General features: G+C 37.0%; 1 protein-coding gene and 2 pseudogenes across 3 annotated transcripts; 1 reads left to right on the forward strand and 2 right to left on the reverse strand.

Annotated features, from left to right (window-relative positions):
• Positions 1 to 2,805: 2,805 nt before the first annotated feature.
• On the forward strand, positions 2,806 to 9,009 carry LOC143606612 (ATP-dependent zinc metalloprotease FTSH 12, chloroplastic-like; annotated as a pseudogene). The gene is made up of 19 exons (XR_013148781.1): positions 2,806 to 3,210; positions 3,454 to 3,638; positions 3,740 to 3,978; positions 4,528 to 4,808; positions 4,882 to 4,959; positions 5,025 to 5,268; positions 5,372 to 5,512; positions 6,567 to 6,734; positions 6,815 to 6,927; positions 7,008 to 7,224; positions 7,307 to 7,378; positions 7,455 to 7,574; positions 7,663 to 7,779; positions 7,863 to 8,039; positions 8,111 to 8,230; positions 8,315 to 8,389; positions 8,474 to 8,581; positions 8,678 to 8,758; positions 8,855 to 9,009. The product of XR_013148781.1 is annotated as an ATP-dependent zinc metalloprotease FTSH 12, chloroplastic-like (transcript).
• Positions 8,951 to 10,427, reverse strand: LOC143606614 (peroxisomal 2,4-dienoyl-CoA reductase [(3E)-enoyl-CoA-producing]-like; annotated as a pseudogene). Its single transcript, XR_013148782.1, has 4 exons — positions 10,243 to 10,427; positions 9,843 to 10,001; positions 9,569 to 9,741; positions 8,951 to 9,488 (listed from the first exon to the last, which is right to left on the reverse strand). The product of XR_013148782.1 is annotated as a peroxisomal 2,4-dienoyl-CoA reductase [(3E)-enoyl-CoA-producing]-like (transcript).
• Positions 10,428 to 15,908: 5,481 nt separating this feature from the next.
• Positions 15,909 to 18,082, reverse strand: LOC143606613 (peroxisomal 2,4-dienoyl-CoA reductase [(3E)-enoyl-CoA-producing]-like). Its single transcript, XM_077082326.1, has 4 exons — positions 17,866 to 18,082; positions 16,680 to 16,839; positions 16,417 to 16,589; positions 15,909 to 16,325 (listed from the first exon to the last, which is right to left on the reverse strand). Exons 1-4 carry the CDS (start codon positions 18,049 to 18,051, stop codon positions 15,948 to 15,950), a joined length of 897 nt encoding a protein of 298 aa, XP_076938441.1. The 5' UTR covers positions 18,052 to 18,082; the 3' UTR covers positions 15,909 to 15,947.
• Positions 18,083 to 18,298: the final 216 nt, after the last annotated feature.

Here is an 18,298-nt window from a genome sequence, read left to right on the forward strand (position 1 = left end):
TGTGCCTCCAATTTTTCAACCATACTAGTTGCAACCATATTCTCACAGCTATGAGCTACCCCCATCCATAACAACGCTGCACACCTTCCCTTTGGTTGTACATTGTGTTCAAAAATTATTATTTCTAAGCCAAAGGGTATCATCACCGTTTTTTCCAACAATAGTGCTAAGGACTCGTTGGGTATTCAAGGCCTTGCCTCGATCGGGATAAATGATTTCGTTGTCACTACGGGCCTCGTCATCAGCCCCGTCGGTGTCATAAGTAGGAAGAGGGTCATCAACAAAGGTTACGAGTTGTTTGTTAGGGCACTCGCGAGTGAAGTCACCCAAACCTTGGCATTTAAAACAACGATTAGGTCGTGTATTCGAACTCGGAGCCGTAGTGGCAGGAACCTCCGCTTTGGTTGGGAATGGTTTACTAACAGGAGACGAGAACGTGAGGGTCCAGCTCGATGATCGAATAGTCACAGACTTCCCTTTGTTCTTTAATTGCTTCTCAACTTTAAGGGCAAGCCGGTAAACATCATTAAGAGTCCAGAATTGTTGGAGATGGATGATGTCGGCAATGTCGGGGCGCAAGGCTCCAAAAAATTATGCAATCACCTGTTCTTCATCTCTTTTAACCGCGCATCTCATCCTTAACCTATCAAATTCAGCAATAAGTTCTTCAACGGAGGAATCCCGTTGGGCAATGTTATGGTATTCAAAGAAAGCATCCTGCCGATAGTTAACAGGAATGAATTTTGCTTGTAGGAGCTTTCTCATCTTGGACCATGTTTCCACCTTAGATTTACCTTCCTGATGTCGTTTCTTTCGAACATGATCCCACCAAAGGGATGCATATTTTCGTAGCTTGATAGCGACTAGTTTCACCTTGAGGTTGTCGGGAATGTCTCGAAGGTCAAAAACCCGTTCAACCGTGCTCAACCAGTCAATGAACTCATCGGGTTGGGCGCGACCTTCAAATTCAGGTATCTCGATCCGCAAACCAAGATTCCGGAAGGGATCCGATTCATGGTTAAGGTAACGGGGTCTACCAAGGGATTACCCTCCTCGTAGCCAACGTCCCGGACATTGACATCCGATTCGGTCTCCTCATTGGGGTCCTCGTATTGTAGTTCCAACTCTCGTACCCATTGTTGCAGCCTCTCGATCTCATCATCACGTGGATCTCATGTTACACCTTCGTTGCCTCCATCGGCGTTGTTACGAGTAATTTTTCCACGTCCAGCCATTAGGTATCTCTGAGCTTTGATACCAAAATGGTGCAGCTCGTTGAGGATTCGAGTATTAGAAAGAGAGAAAGTAACAAAGAAGTTTCACACAAAATCAATCATCATCTCCATTCACGTAAACAAGGAAAATAAATAGGTAGTTCAAAACTGAAAGATAGAAAACAAACCAACGAACAAGGAAAATACTAAACAAAAGGAATAACTTGAAATTCAAATAAAATGGAGATAAACTTGCATGATGATAATTCCCACGTGCATTCTTCAACTAGCCTTATCTATGCATGACGTCATCTTGCGGGTCAACAGAAACCATCGGGTCTGGGTCTTCAACGGGTAGCGGGTCATCCGGCTTCAAAATACCTGGGGTGATATTATCTAATATATTGATACCCCTAATATAAAAGTTATTTTCACATCATGTAATCAATGGGAACTGCAAATATTTATGTAAATATCAATGTTTTTATAACCAGATCGAACACTGAACCAGATGGGTTACCGGTTCAACCGGTCTAACCGGTCAAACTCAAAAGTCTAAAAAAATGTTAAAGAGAAGCGAATCCCGGTCGGGTCGGGTGAACGAATCCGGTCCAACCGATCCGACCGGCCGAACCGGCCGGTTTTAAAAACATTGGTAAATATAACCAATGAAAGCTAACAAAATAAATAATATTATTGTAATATTAAGGTACAAACCAAATTTGTTTTTAAGAAATTGCTTACATAATTACATTGCTTACAAACAAAAGAAAAGCCCACCAACGACCAACCCCAGCCCAAAACATTTTGAGTCTCAGTTGACTACTTGACTAGTTGACTGATATAAACTGAATACATCAGTACAACCGAATCCAGCCCTGAGCCCTCGGTCTAAATGGTTTCAAATCTGATGACTAGCTGTAACATATCTTATCCATCCGAATTAAATCTACAACCCAAAAATAGTTAATGCAAGGCATGCTTATTTTGCAGTATACCTAATAATACCTTTATCATATCCATATCCATACAAATAATAAGTTTATGAATGAGTGAATCTACTCAAATAAAGTGCATGACATCTGATATTTATATTCGAGTTTAAACTATTAATCTTTAACTCCCGAGTCAAGTTAAGGTGAGTTCGATCTCGAGCTCAAAATTAAACGAGGCAGTTCGGCTCGAGCTCGAACTTGAAGTTAAATGAGCCTATTATCGAATCAAGCTCAACTCAGTTACAAAAATGAGCCAGCTCGGCTCAGGTCGTTTCAAATCAAGTTTTTTTTCTAGTTTATTCAAACTTTTATCAAGCGAGCTACAAACCCGAACTTCAAGCTACGAGCTTTTTAAACATCCCTATCTTAACCGGATTAAAATCAATTTTAAATAGCTGAGTATCAAGTCGACCCACATAAGTGACTACATTAAAATCGATCTTAAATAGCTTATGACCAATTCGACTCGCATGAATACACAAAACTTATCTTTTTTGGCGCTAGCGAAACAACTACGATAAACCTCTTAAACCCCTTACTGTCTTCACTCTCGGAGGCTACAATGGCTGACACCAACACCATACACTAGGGTTCTTCATCATCTCACCTGCAACTAACAACACCCACAAATGGATCTCAAATTAGAGCTCAAACCCACAAGACAAGGGTTCGTCTTGTTCAATCAAACCCACCCAAATCTTGCGTTTTTACCACTTCATCGTTACAATCGAATCAAATCAAGAAAACCCACTTTCCGTGTTTCAGCTTCGGTTAACCCAGATGGGTCGGACACCGGGTCGTCTTGGACCCGGTTCTCGCAGTCGATTCGCCGCAATTCTGAGGGTTTGGTTTATTATTTAGGGGATTCGTTGAAGAAAGAAACTGGGGTTAATTTGAAAGATGCAAGTTCTATGCTTTATGGCTTTGTGGGTGAGTTTCAAGATTCTTTATTGAAGTCACAAACTGAATTCAAGAATTGGAATGAATGGCAGCGTTGGAAGGTAGTTGTAACCCTAAATTGCGCTTAAACAGTGTCGTAGGCGCTAGTCGGGTGGTGGGACAGGGACTAGCGATTAATCGGATTGGAAATTATATGTAAATATGTATAAAATTTTCAATTTTGACTGATTTTGGGCAAATAGGGATTAATTGGCGGCCTAGTCGGGATATATACAACATTGTGCTTAAATGAGTTTATTGGTGTTCGGGTTTACCGACATTTGGGAAAAATGTTATTTTTGCAGGATGTTAATAATTGGGATCCCATAAGAGTAGGTGTGCTGGCAATTTATCTGTTGGTGACGGTTGTTTCATGTCAAAGGATATTCATGGCGGTTCGAGCTCCGTTTATTAATAGGCAGATAAAAGAAGTGTCTGAAGCGTATATGGAAGCGTTGATCCCTGAACCATCTGCAGCTAATATTATGAAGTATGTGTTGTTTTTCAATTTCTATATATTATGGCATAATTTAGGAGTTAATTAGTTATTTAGGGAGTATTTATTTGATTTGAATATGCGTGTTTGCAAAGGTATAAAAAGGGTTTATGGAGGAAGTCACTGCCTAAAGGTCTTAAGATGAAGAAATTCGTTGAAGGGCCCGAAGGAACACTTGTTCGAGACACGTCTTACGTTGGAGAAAACGCATGGGACGATGGTGACGATGATGAGGTGGCAGTTTATAAGAACAAAGTCAAGGAAATAATTGACCAGGATGTGAAGTTGAAGACACAGGATAAGAATAAACTTCAAGAAGAACTAGGGCTTACAGGTTAGTTTGGAAATGCCATTTTTGTGTCTAATGTTTAGGCCTGCAAACAAATCAAACGGCACACGCCATGTTTGTGTTTATTCGTTTAACTGTAACCAAAGAAACGATTGGATACGGAAAATCAGATGAACGATGTTTTTTTTGTTTGTGTTTGTTCGTTAAGAAAATGAACGTGTTTGTGCTCGTTTATGTTTGTTCTTTTGACAGTATAAACGAACAGTTCTGGAACATAAACAAATGAACATAACTGAATAGAGATGAACAACATAACTGAACTAAAACCAATTAAAATTAAATGTAATGGGCCTAAAAAATGTAAATGTATAACTAACGTAAACTAATGAACATAAAATGAATGTAAACGAACAAGCATAAATGAATTTAATTGGATGAACGTAAATGAATGCTCACAAACATAAATGAACGAATGGGACATGTGTTCTTGCTTGCTTGTTCAACTATATGAAGAAAAAGTTTTGTTTGTGTTGTTCGTTCTGTTTACAAGCCTACTAATGTTTAGTAAGATATCTGATAGTTTTTTGTTGTTAGACAACAATCAAGAAAGTAAAGGAACATGGCAAGAAAGGCTGCAAATATGGAAAGATATTCTCAAAAAGGAGCAATTAGCCGAACAATTAGATTCATCGCGTGCTAAATATGCAATTGAATTTGACATGAAAGAGGTTGAAAAAAGTTTCCGTGAAGAAGATGCAAAGGCGAAAGCGAAAGGCACACAAGGCGTTAGAGCACTTTGGATATCAAAAAGATGGTGGCGCTACCGCCCTAAACTGCCTTACACTTATTTTCTTGAAAAACTTGAACATTCTGAGGTCAGACAAGTGACTTTTTTCTTAGATTTCTCTTTCTGAACACTTCATTTTAGTCAATATAAAGCTTTGACAGGTGGCTGCTGTTGTGTTCACTGAGGATCTGAAAACATTGTATGTAACAATGAATGAAGGGTTCCCTCTGGAATATATTGTAAGTTTATTATAAAGAATTTGCAATTTTCTTTTGACTTTGACTAATTCGGTTTGTTTCTATAGGTTGATATGCCTCTTGATCCGTACCTTTTTGAAATGATCACAAATTCGGGAGCTGAAGTTGACCTTCTTCAAAGGAAGCAAAGCTATTACTTATTAAAATTTATAATTGCATTACTTCCCGGAATCTTGGTTTTGTGGTTTTTTACGGGAATCACTAATGCTTTTACACATTACTTCAAGAAGATTCCTCTACAAGAAGTATAATCAGCTTTTTGACATGGCTTATGCTGAAAACTTTATCATGGTAAAGTTTTAATCTTTATATAAAACTGACTTCTGTTAGATTTATACATATTTCATGGCTAATCTTTTTATTTTTATGTTAAAAAATTATTTTACAACTGCAGCCAGTTAGAGAAGTTGATGAAACAAAATCAATGTATGAGGATGTAGTGTTAGGTGGAGATGTTTGGGATCTTTTGGATGAATTAATGATTTACATGCGGAATCCTATGCAATATTATGAGAAAGAAGTCAAGTTTGTTCGGGTAATTTTAAATATTTTTGTATGATCAAATATTTGAAATAGGCTTGTAAATAAACTGAGCATCAGTGAATTATTCAGCGGGAAGTTCGTTTAATTAATAAACAAATGAACACGAGAACAACTTTTTTTCCATTTAGTGAAACAAATGAGCATGAACACATGTCTTGTTTGTTCATTTATGTTCGTGAACATTCGTTTATCTTTTTTAATTAACGTTAGTTCATTTACGTTCAATTAAGTTCGCCCGTTTATATTTCATTAATATTATTTTGGTCAATTACAGTTTAGTCTGGGTTCATGAAACTAAAATAGCGTCTTTATAGTTTAGTCTAGTTTCGTTATTTTTCTAGGTCCAATAGGTTAGTGTTAATGTTTACTTTAATTGGTGTTTGCTCAATTATGTTCGTTCATCTTTGTTCAGTTATGTTCGTTTATGTTCGTGAACCATAGTTGTTAATAGCAAGGATAGTGCCTGTTATAGCGCGCATCATAGCGAACCGGTACCTTCCTGCTATCTGATGTATAGCGCCTCAATAGCGTGATATAGCGATAAATAGCGTTTTTTTTTAAATATCAAAAACCGTAATTGTAGGCATTATAATCGATTAAACAGCACCAATCTCAAATCAATTCCACTGTAAGAACTCAATTTTGTGAATGAACCCCTATTTTTTAAAATAATACTTTATACTACCTTATCCCTAAACTTCAAATAGTGCCCGCTATTTCATCGCTATCACTACATAGCGTATAGGTAGGTTGTCGCTATTGACAACTATGCCGTGAAGCGTTCGTTATACTGTTAATGAACGAACTTAAACGAAGTTGAACACTCGTTTAGTTCGTGCTCATCGTCTGTTTGTTTAAACTTAAACGAACGAAGATGAACATGCATGGTTCGTGTTCGTGTTAGATTGTCTGTTTAGTTAAAGTTAAACGAGCGAAGATGAACATGTGTGGTTCATTTCGTTTGGTTCACTTACAGCCTAATTTTAAAACACAACCATAACTACACAAGTGTGGTATATGATAAAGTTTTTAATTACGCATGGCAGGGAGTACTTTTATCGGGACCACCGGGAACAGGAAAAACACTATTTGCAAGAACACTAGCAAAGGAGAGCGGGATGCCATTCGTTTTTGCTTCGGGTGCAGAGTTCACAGATAGTGAAAAAAGTGGTGCTGCGCGAATTAATCAAATGTTCTCGGTTGCAAGACGAAATGTAAATTTTTATAGATTTTTACTTTTAATAATCGTTTATGATGGGTTACAGTAATAATAACTTCTTTTTTTTATTTGCAGGCCCCTGCTTTTATATTTGTGGATGAGATTGATGCTATTGCTGGCAGACACGCAAGAAAAGATCCAAGAAGGAAATCAACATTTGATGCATTAATCTCTCAGCTTGATGGAGAGTTAGTTTCTTAAATTTAATGATCACCTTTTAATTTTTTGGATTTGCTTTGATATATGTTATTTCTTTTATGAATTTCAGAAAGGTGAAAACCGGGGTTGATAGATTTTCATTAAGACAAGCAGTTATATTCATCTGTGCTACAAATAGACCGGATGAATTGGATCTAGAATTCGTTCATGCTGGACGTATCGATCGCCGATTGTACATCGGTTTACCTGATGCAAATCAAAGAGTTCAAATTTTTGGTGTTCATAGTACAGGGAAGCAGCTAGCTGAAGATGTTGATTTTGGAGAGGTAATTTTTTGGAATTTTTTAATTTTTTTTATTTTTTTTATTTTAGGTTTACGTTTTGTAAGTTTATTTTACTGTTATACAGTTGGTTTTTCGCACTGTTGGGTACTCTGGGGCAGATATAAGAAATCTTGTCAATGAAGCTGGAATAATGGCTGTAAGTGTTACTTTTTATATAATTTACTCACTGTTCTTTATATGAATTAATAGATTAAATGATTAAATTTATGAAGGTGAGAAAAGGGCATACAAAAATATACCAGCAAGATATTGTTGATGTGTTAGATAAGCAGTTGCTTGAGGGAATGGGTGTGCTTTTGACAGAGGAAGAGCAACAAAAATCTGAAGAAAGAGTATGCCTTTTTGCCCTCTTATGATTTGAAAATCTTGCATCTTTGTAAGGGTATTTTAGTCATAAATCATGTTTTCAAAATGTGAAAGGTATCTATTGAAAAGAAGAGGCTCTTGGCAGTGCATGAAGCCGGTCATATTTTATTAGCGCATTTATTTCCTCGATACGATTGGCACGCGTTTTCTCAGTTATTACCCGGTGGTAAGGTATGATTATAATATCGGAATTTGTCTTTTAAAGTGTTCGTTTAAATTTTATATTCTTGTTAATAGCTAACATATTTGATCAGGAAACTGCAATATCTGTTTTTTACCCTAGAGAAGATATGGTGGACCAAGGTTACACAACATTTGGGTACATGATGATGCAAATGGTGGTTGCTCATGGTGGACGTTGTGCTGAACGTGTTGTTTTTGGTGATGATGTAACAGATGGTGGAGCTGATGATCTAGAAAAGATCACAAAGGTGCATATGTTTTCACTTTTTTTTTTTTAAATTAATACTCACATTGGTTTTAACATGTGATTATCTGTTAGATTGCTCGAGAAATGGTGATAAGCCCAAGAAATGCAAGATTAGGGTATGCAACATTGACACACCGAGTCGGATTGGCTAATAGAGCAGATAATACTGATGGAGAACTTATAAAATACAGGGTAAATGATATTTGACTATTCATCGTTGCCTTTAATTCATTCTTAACACGTCATTAATCATCTGCTTTGGTATTTATATTTCAGTGGGATGACCCGCATGTAATTCCTGCTGATATGACAGTAGAAGTTTCGGAGCTCTTCACTCGTGAATTGACAAGAGTACGCATAACTTTTTTTTGATATCATTCGTTAATAAACTTAACTTATATTTGTTACCTAATATTATTCTGATGTGGGTTCCAGTATATCGAAGAGACTGAAGAGCTTGCGATGAAGGGATTGATGGATAATAGGCACATACTGGATTTGATTTCAAATGAACTATTAGAGAACTCAAGAATTACAGGGATGGTAAGCTTTACATGCTACATTTTACATATCATTACCAGATTAGTTGAAATTAGGTCATGTTTACATTTGAAAATGAGTTTGATTGGATGATTTCAGGAAGTTAAAGATAAGATAAGCGGATTATCCCCGCAGATGTTTGAAGATTTTGTTAAGCCCTTCCAAATAAATCCAGATGACGTACGTGATATACATTTTTTAAGTTAAAATATTAATAATATCAATTCGGTAGTTAGTGAAATGTAGTTGACGAGTTTGGTTTGTTTGTTTTTACAGGAAGGACCGATACCTCATAATGACCGTTTGAGATACCAACCACTCGATGTTTACCCTGCACCTCTTCATAGATGTTGACCAACAAAAAGTCAAATCTGTATCACCAAAGGAACATACTTTTCTTTTTTTGTTTTCTTATATTTATTGTATTTTTGACCGATAAACAGCTAGAATGATCACAATGTTTTCAAGAAAATTACATCAATACCAATAGTTGTCATCACCAAATATGCATAATAATCAGATTTCCATTAGGCTAAAGTTTGCCAGAAGGTACCCCGGTAGGTGCAGCCCGAGCACGTTTTTCCACAATTCTAGAAAGCGTTTTCACTTCCTCTTTTGGCATATGGCGTGGACCGCTCAACCACTGTCCTCCATCAACCACAAGAGTCGTCCCGTTAACATACTTACCTGCAGATGATGCAAGATACAGGGCTACAACTGCAATATCCCACTTTTCTCCAAGTTTGAAAAGAGGCATGCTCGCCCTGGTCTCGGCCTTTATTTCATCTGGCCCGAGTTTCCTCATGCCAGCAGTGTCGTTTATTGGCCCAGGCGCAATCCCGTTCACGCGTATATCACAATCGGTTCCCCATTCCAGTGCCAGATTCCTTGTAATAGCATCCACTGCAGCCTATAATATTACACATTAAACAAACATACATACATATATACACATAATGTCTACTTAAATTTAGAATCTTTATGCATAACCTTAGCAGCAGCTACATGGATTTGGTACCAACCAGCTGTGTAATGCAAGGTAGCACTGATATTCAATATTATTCCACCGCTCTCGTCTGAGCTTCTTCCAGGTCCTCCTTTCTTCAGATACTTGACTGCTTCATGGCACATGGTAAACGTACCGACAGAATCGATGTCCATCACTAACCATGGTAAAAACATTGACAACACTTTCATATTAATATTCTTCACTGACAACATCTTTGTTTAAAGATTTGAGGCATACACAACAAAGTTACAAAACCTGTTCGAAAGCCCTTCGGAGATAGATCTTCGGAGAAACCAGAAAATTTCCAGCTGCCGAGTTCACGAGAATATCGAGCTTACCGAAGCGCGCAATGGTTGATTCTATCACTCTCTTTGCATCTTCCTGTTTGCGAACATCCCCTGCAAAACCAACAGCCTGTAGAAGCATCATCACATGTCATCACATGTCATAGCGATTAAGAGCTGATTAATCGCTAGTGTTCAAAATCGGTCAAAATTAAAAAATTTATATAAAAGAATTATTATACATATGTGTATATTTGATAAATTACATATAAATTCCAACCCCCGATTAATTGCCAGTCCATACCCCACCACCGCCTGACTAGTGCCTAGCGATTTATTTATACAATGGAAGAGTAGAATCAAATTAGTACCGGAATACCAAGTGAGTGGAGTGAAGAAACAGCAGAGTCAACGACGGATTTGCGACGGCCCATAACGGCGATGGAGTCGCCATGTTTACCGAACTGAATGGAGATCTCGAAGCCGATGCCGGAAGCTCCTCCGGTCAAAGTGCTACTTTGCCTTTCAGGATCTCCGGCTTGAATGGCGACTCCATTTTCTTGGTGTCCAAAGTCGGCTGATTTGCTTTGTCAGTGTAGAAATTAACGACAGTCAGTCTTAGAATCAATCGCTGACACCAATCAACTACTCTATTTATAACACGTCATCACCAAAATTTGTCACTTTCCTACGTTTTATTTTTTTGGCAAATTAATAATCCATCATTTTGAAAATAGCCTTTCACTAGTACAGCTTTCACGCTAAGGGTATGTTTGGTTGGAGGTAATGGAATGAAGGGGGAATAGAATGAAAGAAGGAATGGAATTGACAAATGAATGAAATGAATACTATTCATTTTTCTTGTTTGGTTAACCTATAGGAATAAAATCATTTATTAATTTTTATTGTTTGGTATCTAAAAAATTGTATAAATGAAATAGAAATAATAGAAACACTTCTATCTCAAAAAAGTGAATACTTTTTAAACCAAAAAAAAAAACCTACAATGGCGACGGTGGTAGCTCCGGTGACGAAAATGTTGGTGGCGGTGGCGATGGTGGTGGCAGCGGTGGTGGTGTCGGCGGAGTTGGTGGTGGTGCCGATGATAGTGGTGGTGGTGGTTGTTAGGTGATGGTGTTGATGAGAAAATACAGTGAATGAGGAATGGAATGGAAAAAAGAAGGGGGGAGGGGGGTGGGAAGGAATAAATTTGATGGAATGGGATGTGTAATGGATGATTCCATTTCATTGAGCAACCAAACACCACTTTTTTCATTCCTACGTAATGAATCATTCCATTCCAATTGTCATTCATGCGTACCAAATTTCAAACTGATGTTTTATGGTTTTTGATCGGTGCTCTAAACAACGAAACGGTGCTTCAATTTGAGTGTTTAAATTTTCAATTAGCAAAAATCAAGCCGTTTGGAAAACTATTTCAAGGATCCTCATTACAATCAAAAACCCTAAAACATCAGTTTAAAATTTGGTAAAATACCTAACATTGTTAAGTTTTTTTAAACGAAGACCCAATAAAAACAATTATTGTGAAAGATGGGGCCGGTGACATCTATTTTCTAAGGTCCAATTATTATCGACCAACTGCAAGATGGAGAGATTATTAAAATCCAATTTATCTTTATTTTTTAGTAAATTAGTCGTATGGTCTAAGATAACACTGTTTTACGAATTTGTTTTTATTTAATTTTTATATAAAGCATAGTGTGAAAAAATGTTATAAATAATGAAAAGATATATAAACAACCGTCAAAACAAGACAAGATAGTCTAAATATTTAAAGAAACTATGAAGCCATAAGCCAACAAACTAAATGATGAAACTCAATATATAGGGATATGTTAAGGACTATCCCTTTTTTTCTTTTTCATCTTGATTTAGAACTTTTCTTTTGAAAGATATATTTAGGTGGTGTTTGTTTTTTTGTCTAAAGATCTTCCTGACCTCTTATGTCTACACCGCACAGACCACACGCAGACTGTTTGTTTTTCTGAAGACATTTCATTAAAAAACGTCTGCACGCCCTCTTATCGTAGAAGGCATGGACCACCCACTTCTCAAGTCTTCTACATTTTCTCATATTTTATTTTCCATCAGGTCTTGGTTCCACCTCTCTCAAATCCTAGCCCCCTTCATCCATCCCACCTCTCCACCTCCGGCGACCTCCTCCTCTAGTGCGCCGCCACCTCCGGTAGCCTTACACCTCCACCTCCAGCGCCTGTCAACTCCATCCCTGGCAGCCCTGCACCTCCACCTCCGGCAGTCCCGTCCACCACACACATACGCCGCCCACCGATGCTCCTCCGCCGCCCCCGTTGCTCGTCCCCCGTTCCCTCTTTGGGCATCTTTCAGTGCTTTTTGAATAAGAAAGAAAGATATTAAAGTTTGAATATGTAAAAATACAATCTTAGTTTTGGTTATGTAAAAAATTTGAATAAGAAAGAAAGATATTAAAATATTGTTGATATGTCTAATGTTGAACCTTGTTTGGATTCGTTTCGTTTTAATTTCTCTTTTTAATCCATTTTGTTTATTTTACCGGTCTGTAGATGTTAAAAAAACAAACAGTCTTCTTTTTGCAGACTATAGAGGTTTGGGTCACCTCTTCTGTTGCAGATGCCTGCAAATGTGGTCCGCAGACTGCAGACATTTTACCCCTGAAAAAACAAAGAGCAATTGTCATTGCTTACTCAGTACTAGCATATATATTTTTCCACTAATGCTAAGATTTTTGTCATGTTATGGTAAACTGACTATTATACCCCTTCAAACCTTATCGGACAAGCCGGCAAGCAATAAATTTGGTGTATGTAACAACTGAAATTAAGGAATAACAGAGAGTATATTTATAGTTCGCCCTAGCCAACAGTACAATGAACATTTGATAATGGTGAATGAAAATGCTAAGACCTTGTGTCGTGGATAGAGCTACTATGTGGCGTTTTGTGTCATGTGATGTCACGTTACCATATAGATTTTTTTTTTTGCTAATGTGAGTGTAGTGGATAGAATCCCTTCAAATCATTACCTCATTATTATTTTATTATTATTTATAAAAACAAATAAAGACACCCAATCACCTTTTACCCCCCCCCCCCCCCCCCGTCTTTCTCCCTCCCTCCCTCTCTCTCTCTCTCTCTCTAACAGCCAAAGCATTCCGGGGGCGGTGTTCCCCGACACTTTTGAGCGTTTTGGAGGGGGGAAGCACCTCACTACGCACGGTCTAAGGAGGCTTTTATACATCCTTAGCTGCCCAGTCAACTACTACATCATATTCTTATAGATCCTTTAAAATCCTTAAAAACTCCAACTTCATTTTAAATGGTAAAGGTGCGCTCTACTTAACTATCACATCATCACTCATCTTTTCTTTAAAATTAATTACTTAAATGTATTTAAATAATTAAATAAGAAATATGTAAAAATAAACTAGACTTAAAAAACAATATAAAACTACATAAATTGCATAAATGAGAGTGAAATGGATTACCATTTACCAATGTATGTAAATTATGAAAGCCGATTAACTTCTAGGATGAAACCAGCATACGCTTGCTATCTTTTAATGGCTATTTATTTATGGAAGGCAATTAAATTGTAAGATGTCAAGTATATCTGTAAAGGAAAATTCATCTACTTTAATTATTATTATTGATATTGATTATTGATAATTGATGTTGATTATTGATATGGTTAGTAAACAAATTAATGGTATTATCTTTGAAAAGAAAACAAAAGGTAAATGGTTTGGCAAAAAAAAAACCCAAATATGATTTTTTTAAGGACTCAATATTATAAAAAGAAAAGAAAATCACTTGGAAGTCGCAAGAGGCCTAAAACATACAAGAAAATAAAAATAACAAAAACATCAAGCAAAAAACATTTTACAGCCGCTTAAGTAGGAAAATTAACGAAACTAATCTTGCATCATTTATCCCACTCCAAGCCCGCATGTTTGCTCCTATGCTTGATCCAAAGAAACGAAGTTGCCTGATGTCATACACCAAATTGCTCATCGAGAATTGTTTATTATTAAAAATCTTATCATTTCGAGCCTTCCAAATCATCCAACATATGACTAATAAAATTGCTTGGGTCGCTTCACGTTCCGCCACATTATTTTTATGCTTATTAGGATACTCCAAAAGATCCCTCACGGTATGAAAATTAGTGGTTACTTTGGTAACTTTACCCAATCGTGGATAAATCAACCAAACCCATTTAGCCACCTGACAATGAATTATAAGATGTACCAACGACTCCTGATTCATATTGCACAAAACACATGTATCGTTTCCAACATCAATACCTCTCGTTAAGAGTGCTAACTTTGTAGCAATCTGATCTAAAAGTAACCTCCAAACAAAACAATTTACCTTAGTGGGAATGCATTTCATCCAAAGGGACCCTGTCAATGGCGTGATGCGCCTTGTTATCTAGTTCCCACCTCAGGTTCTTGACCAGAAACTCCTCAGCAGAACCATCCAAACCTTTCCACATCCACTTATCAGGGTCCAAGTCACTACTGTCGACGATATCAAGTCCAAACAATTTTGAAATTCGACATGGAACTGGGCCGATCTAGGTATTCTGGACCATCGCCATACCTAGTTAACATTATTATTATACCACACATAACAATCTTTAACAAAAATACATTTCCGCTTCTCCAAGGCAACTATCGAGGGGAATATGATTTTTAATGGCCTATCGCTAAGATTTTGTCTCACATACCCATTTTTGGTTGTATTCTTTCCAACATATTCTGATTACTCATCAGTTCATCTTGATCTAATTGATCCAATTTATGTATAGCTTTCCAGATTCCCCCAAGAGATTTTTTAACCAGAATTGATCCCCAAGACTGAACATTCGTATGAACAACAAAAAGACTTACAGTTTTTATATCAAGACCACCATTTTGCAAGTAGAGCAATGTTAAATTTGAAAAGTCGTTGCATTCAGACGTTTTTCATTTGAGGATATCCTCCAATGGGCCTGTGATTACAAAAATACTCCATGTCATCAAGGGTGGAAGATTTATGGGAGCAATGAAGTTAGTCACATTGGTTTTTTTATTGTTAATTTTCTATTTACTTGCACACTCGTATTTTTGTAGTGAACTTGCTATTCGATTTGCTAATATTGTTGAAACCTCTTAACATATTGTATGGAAAAATAGATACAAGCATAAATGTTAACCGAATATAAGATGTATCTATGCGTGATTTGCTTATTTGTTAGAGAAGATTATAAAGAAAAGGACTAAAAGCGTAATATAATCTTATCACACAAACCATATTTGTATTTTACTCTTATGTACTTGCGCTTACCTGCTACATCGTCTAAGCCAAAAACGTATTGGTAAACAAGTAACATTGGCACATTGGTAACGCAGTACATAGTAATATTTTTTTAATAAAGAAAATGACAAACCTTAATATTATCTCATCATAAGCAACCATATTTGTATTGCACTCTTCTTGTTTTGGACTTGCACTTAAAACACATTGGCAAACAACACTGCTAAGGTGGTATTTTTTTTAATAAGATGTCATATGGAATTTTTAATTTTGTTTATATTTTTTTTATTTAGTCTAATAATAATAATAATTGAGTGTAAGATGATAGAATGTTATGATGGTATGCTTTTGCAACCAAACTAAAAGGTATAAAATAACAACCTAATAAATAGCAAATCATATGTTCCATTTTGTACAAAACACAAATCCCCCTCTCCAAGCAGAAATAATGACATCAAACAAACAAAATCAGCTTCACATGTTAATACCATGATGTAACAGTTTCTCCCCATGACACAAATTTTAAGTTTATGCTTTTAAATACCACAATTAAAACTTAAAACATCTATCACACATGCCTGACTTCCACATATGTTGTTGACCAACACAAAGTCAAATTGATATATTACCCACCATAGGAACTAAGTTTTTTTCTTTCATATTCATAATTATTTAACTGATAAACAGCTAGAATGATTATAATTGGTTCCCGGAAATTACATCAATACCAATAACATCATCAGAATCCCATTAGGCTAGAGCTTGCTAGAAGGTACCCCAACAGGAGCAGCTCGGGCACGTTTTTCGACTACCCTAGAAAGCATTTTCACATCCTCCTTTGGTAGATGACGTGGACGGCTCAACCACAGACCTCCATCAACAGCAATGGTCATCCCGTTCACATATTTACCTGCTGATGATGCAAGATAAAGGGCTGCAACCGCAACATCCCATTTTTCGCCAAGCTTGTAAAGAGGCATTGTCTCCTTCCTATTGCTTTTTATCTCATCAGGCCCAAGTTTCCTCATGCCGGTTGTGTCACCTATCGGTCCAGGTGCAATCCCATTCACACGTATATCATAATCAGTTCCCCATTCCAGTGCCAAATTTCTTGTAATAGCATCCACTGCAGCCTATAATATCACACATTAAAGCATACATACATGAATGCATATAAACATCAAGATGACTTAAATTTAATATCATTATGTATAAACAATAAACCTTAGCAGCAGCCACATGAATTTGATACCAAGTAGCTGTGTAGTGCAGGGTGGCACTAATATTTAGTATCATTCCACCACTTTCATCTGGGCTTCTTCCAGGTCCTCCTTTCTTTAGATATTTGATTGCTTCATGGCACATGGTAAACGTACCAACCGAATCGATGTCCAACACTAACCATGGTAAAAACATTGATTAATATTCATCCCTGATTAAAGATTTGAGATACGTTTAGTCTGAAGATGAATAGTAGGAAGCAACACCTGTTTTAAAGCCCTTTGGAGATAGATCTTCCGGTGAAACCAGAAAATTTCCGGCTGCAGCGTTCACAAGAATATCAAGCTTTCCGAAGTGTTCAATAGTTGATTCTACTACTCTTTTTGCATCTTCATGCTTGCGAACATCTCCCGCAAAACCAACAGCCTGTAAAAGCATCATCACGTCTTATATAAGTTGGGTTTGTGGAGGCCCATTCTTGGGTTTAGGCTTAATGGAAATCAAAGACAAGGGAGGCTTGTGGACGGCCCTTATTTTCTTTTATTTGAAACCGTTTAGTTTTCCTGTTCTTTAAGTTAGAAACCCTGATTGTAATTCTATTTATTGTTAGCGAAAATGAACAAAATGTCCATTTGACCAACCAATTCCAAAATGTCCCCCCTTAAAACCCATTGACCCAGTCACTATCTAATCATCACTCGACATGATTTTTAACCAGCCAGATTCTACCACTTGTCCAAAAATCTCGTCGGACGCCAAAAAAAAAAAAAGAAAACTTATCGGACGTCAAAGTAAATATCTTCAGAGGCCAAAATAATCTCGTCCGACGCCTAAATAATCCCATCACCTCTGAAGATTTAAAAGAAAATAGCTGTCTAACGACGATTTATGGCACGTGACAGCATCTGGTTCAAGTAAGGATTTAACAGGGGTTTCCCCTCTGGTGGGCTTAGGGAGCAGCGGTTTCACAGTCGGTCAAGCTGCTTCAAGCAAGGTGACTAAACATGAGAAGGCGTGTCTTTACAACCAACATGTATTTATTCCTTTTGCTTTTTACACTTTTGGTTTTCTCGCGCCTGAAGCTGTGGAGTTAGTTACCCGAGTTCAACGGGTCATGCATAGTAATGTTATGACTACAAGATCAGCAAATGTGGTTTTTAAAAGATTGGGTTTTGCAATTCAAAAGGGGTAGCGGCGCGGCTTGTTGTCTTCTGTTTTCGATGCAATCACCGCCTTGCTTATTAGTAAGGATTAAAAAGTGATCCGGTCTACAAGTTTTAGTTGGACATTTTGGGAAGTGATATGTATGCGCAAAAACCGAGATCCTAACAATATATTAAGCTAACCTAATTTTGTAATGTAAGAAATCGAATCAATTGTTCCCATCATATAGAAAACTGAAGAAACCCTAATTAAACACTATACTATAATGATTATAATTAAGAAGAGTACCGGAATACCAAGTGACTGGAGCGAAGAGACAGCAGAATCGACAACAGCTTTGCGACGGCCCATAACGGCGATGGAGGCGCCATGCTTACCGAACTGAGTAGAGATCTCGAAGCCGATGCCGGAAGCTCCTCCGGTCAAAAGTGCTACTTTGCCTTTCAAAATCTCCGGCTTGAATGGTGACTCCATTTTCGACTCAACAAATCAACCAAAATCTTTACTTTAATATAATAAACAAGTAGTTATGAGTCAATCAATGATATTGTGTGTCTCATAAATTTGTACACGTCAATACAGATGTAGTATCATTTTGATTTTTCACTGGCATCTGTGAACATTTAGTTAGTTTGTTAGTAGTCACCTAACAGTTCCACGTTTGATTTTTTTTTTTTATTATATTTTTGTTACTTTTTGATAGAAAGGTTTTTATATCCAT

The sequence above is a fragment of the Bidens hawaiensis genome, unplaced genomic scaffold (assembly GCF_021521415.1).
Source record: "Bidens hawaiensis isolate Kalapana, Puna unplaced genomic scaffold, B.hawaiensis_p1.1 tig00075854_1, whole genome shotgun sequence".
Classification (NCBI taxonomy): Eukaryota; Viridiplantae; Streptophyta; class Magnoliopsida; order Asterales; family Asteraceae; genus Bidens; species Bidens hawaiensis.

Bases quoted from the DNA above. Each gene is read 5' to 3' on its own strand.
- LOC143606613 (XM_077082326.1), bottom strand. From the start codon at position 18,051: ATGGAGTCACCATTCAAGCCGGAGATTTTGAAAGGCAAAGTAGCACTT. The intron at 16,840-17,865 runs GTACTCTTCTTA...ATGCTTTTACAG, and splicing joins TCCAGTCACTTGGTATTCCG to GCTGTTGGTTTTGCGGGAGA. The intron at 16,590-16,679 runs GTGTTGCTTCCT...TACCATGGTTAG, and splicing joins TCCAAAGGGCTTTAAAACAG to TGTTGGACATCGATTCGGTT.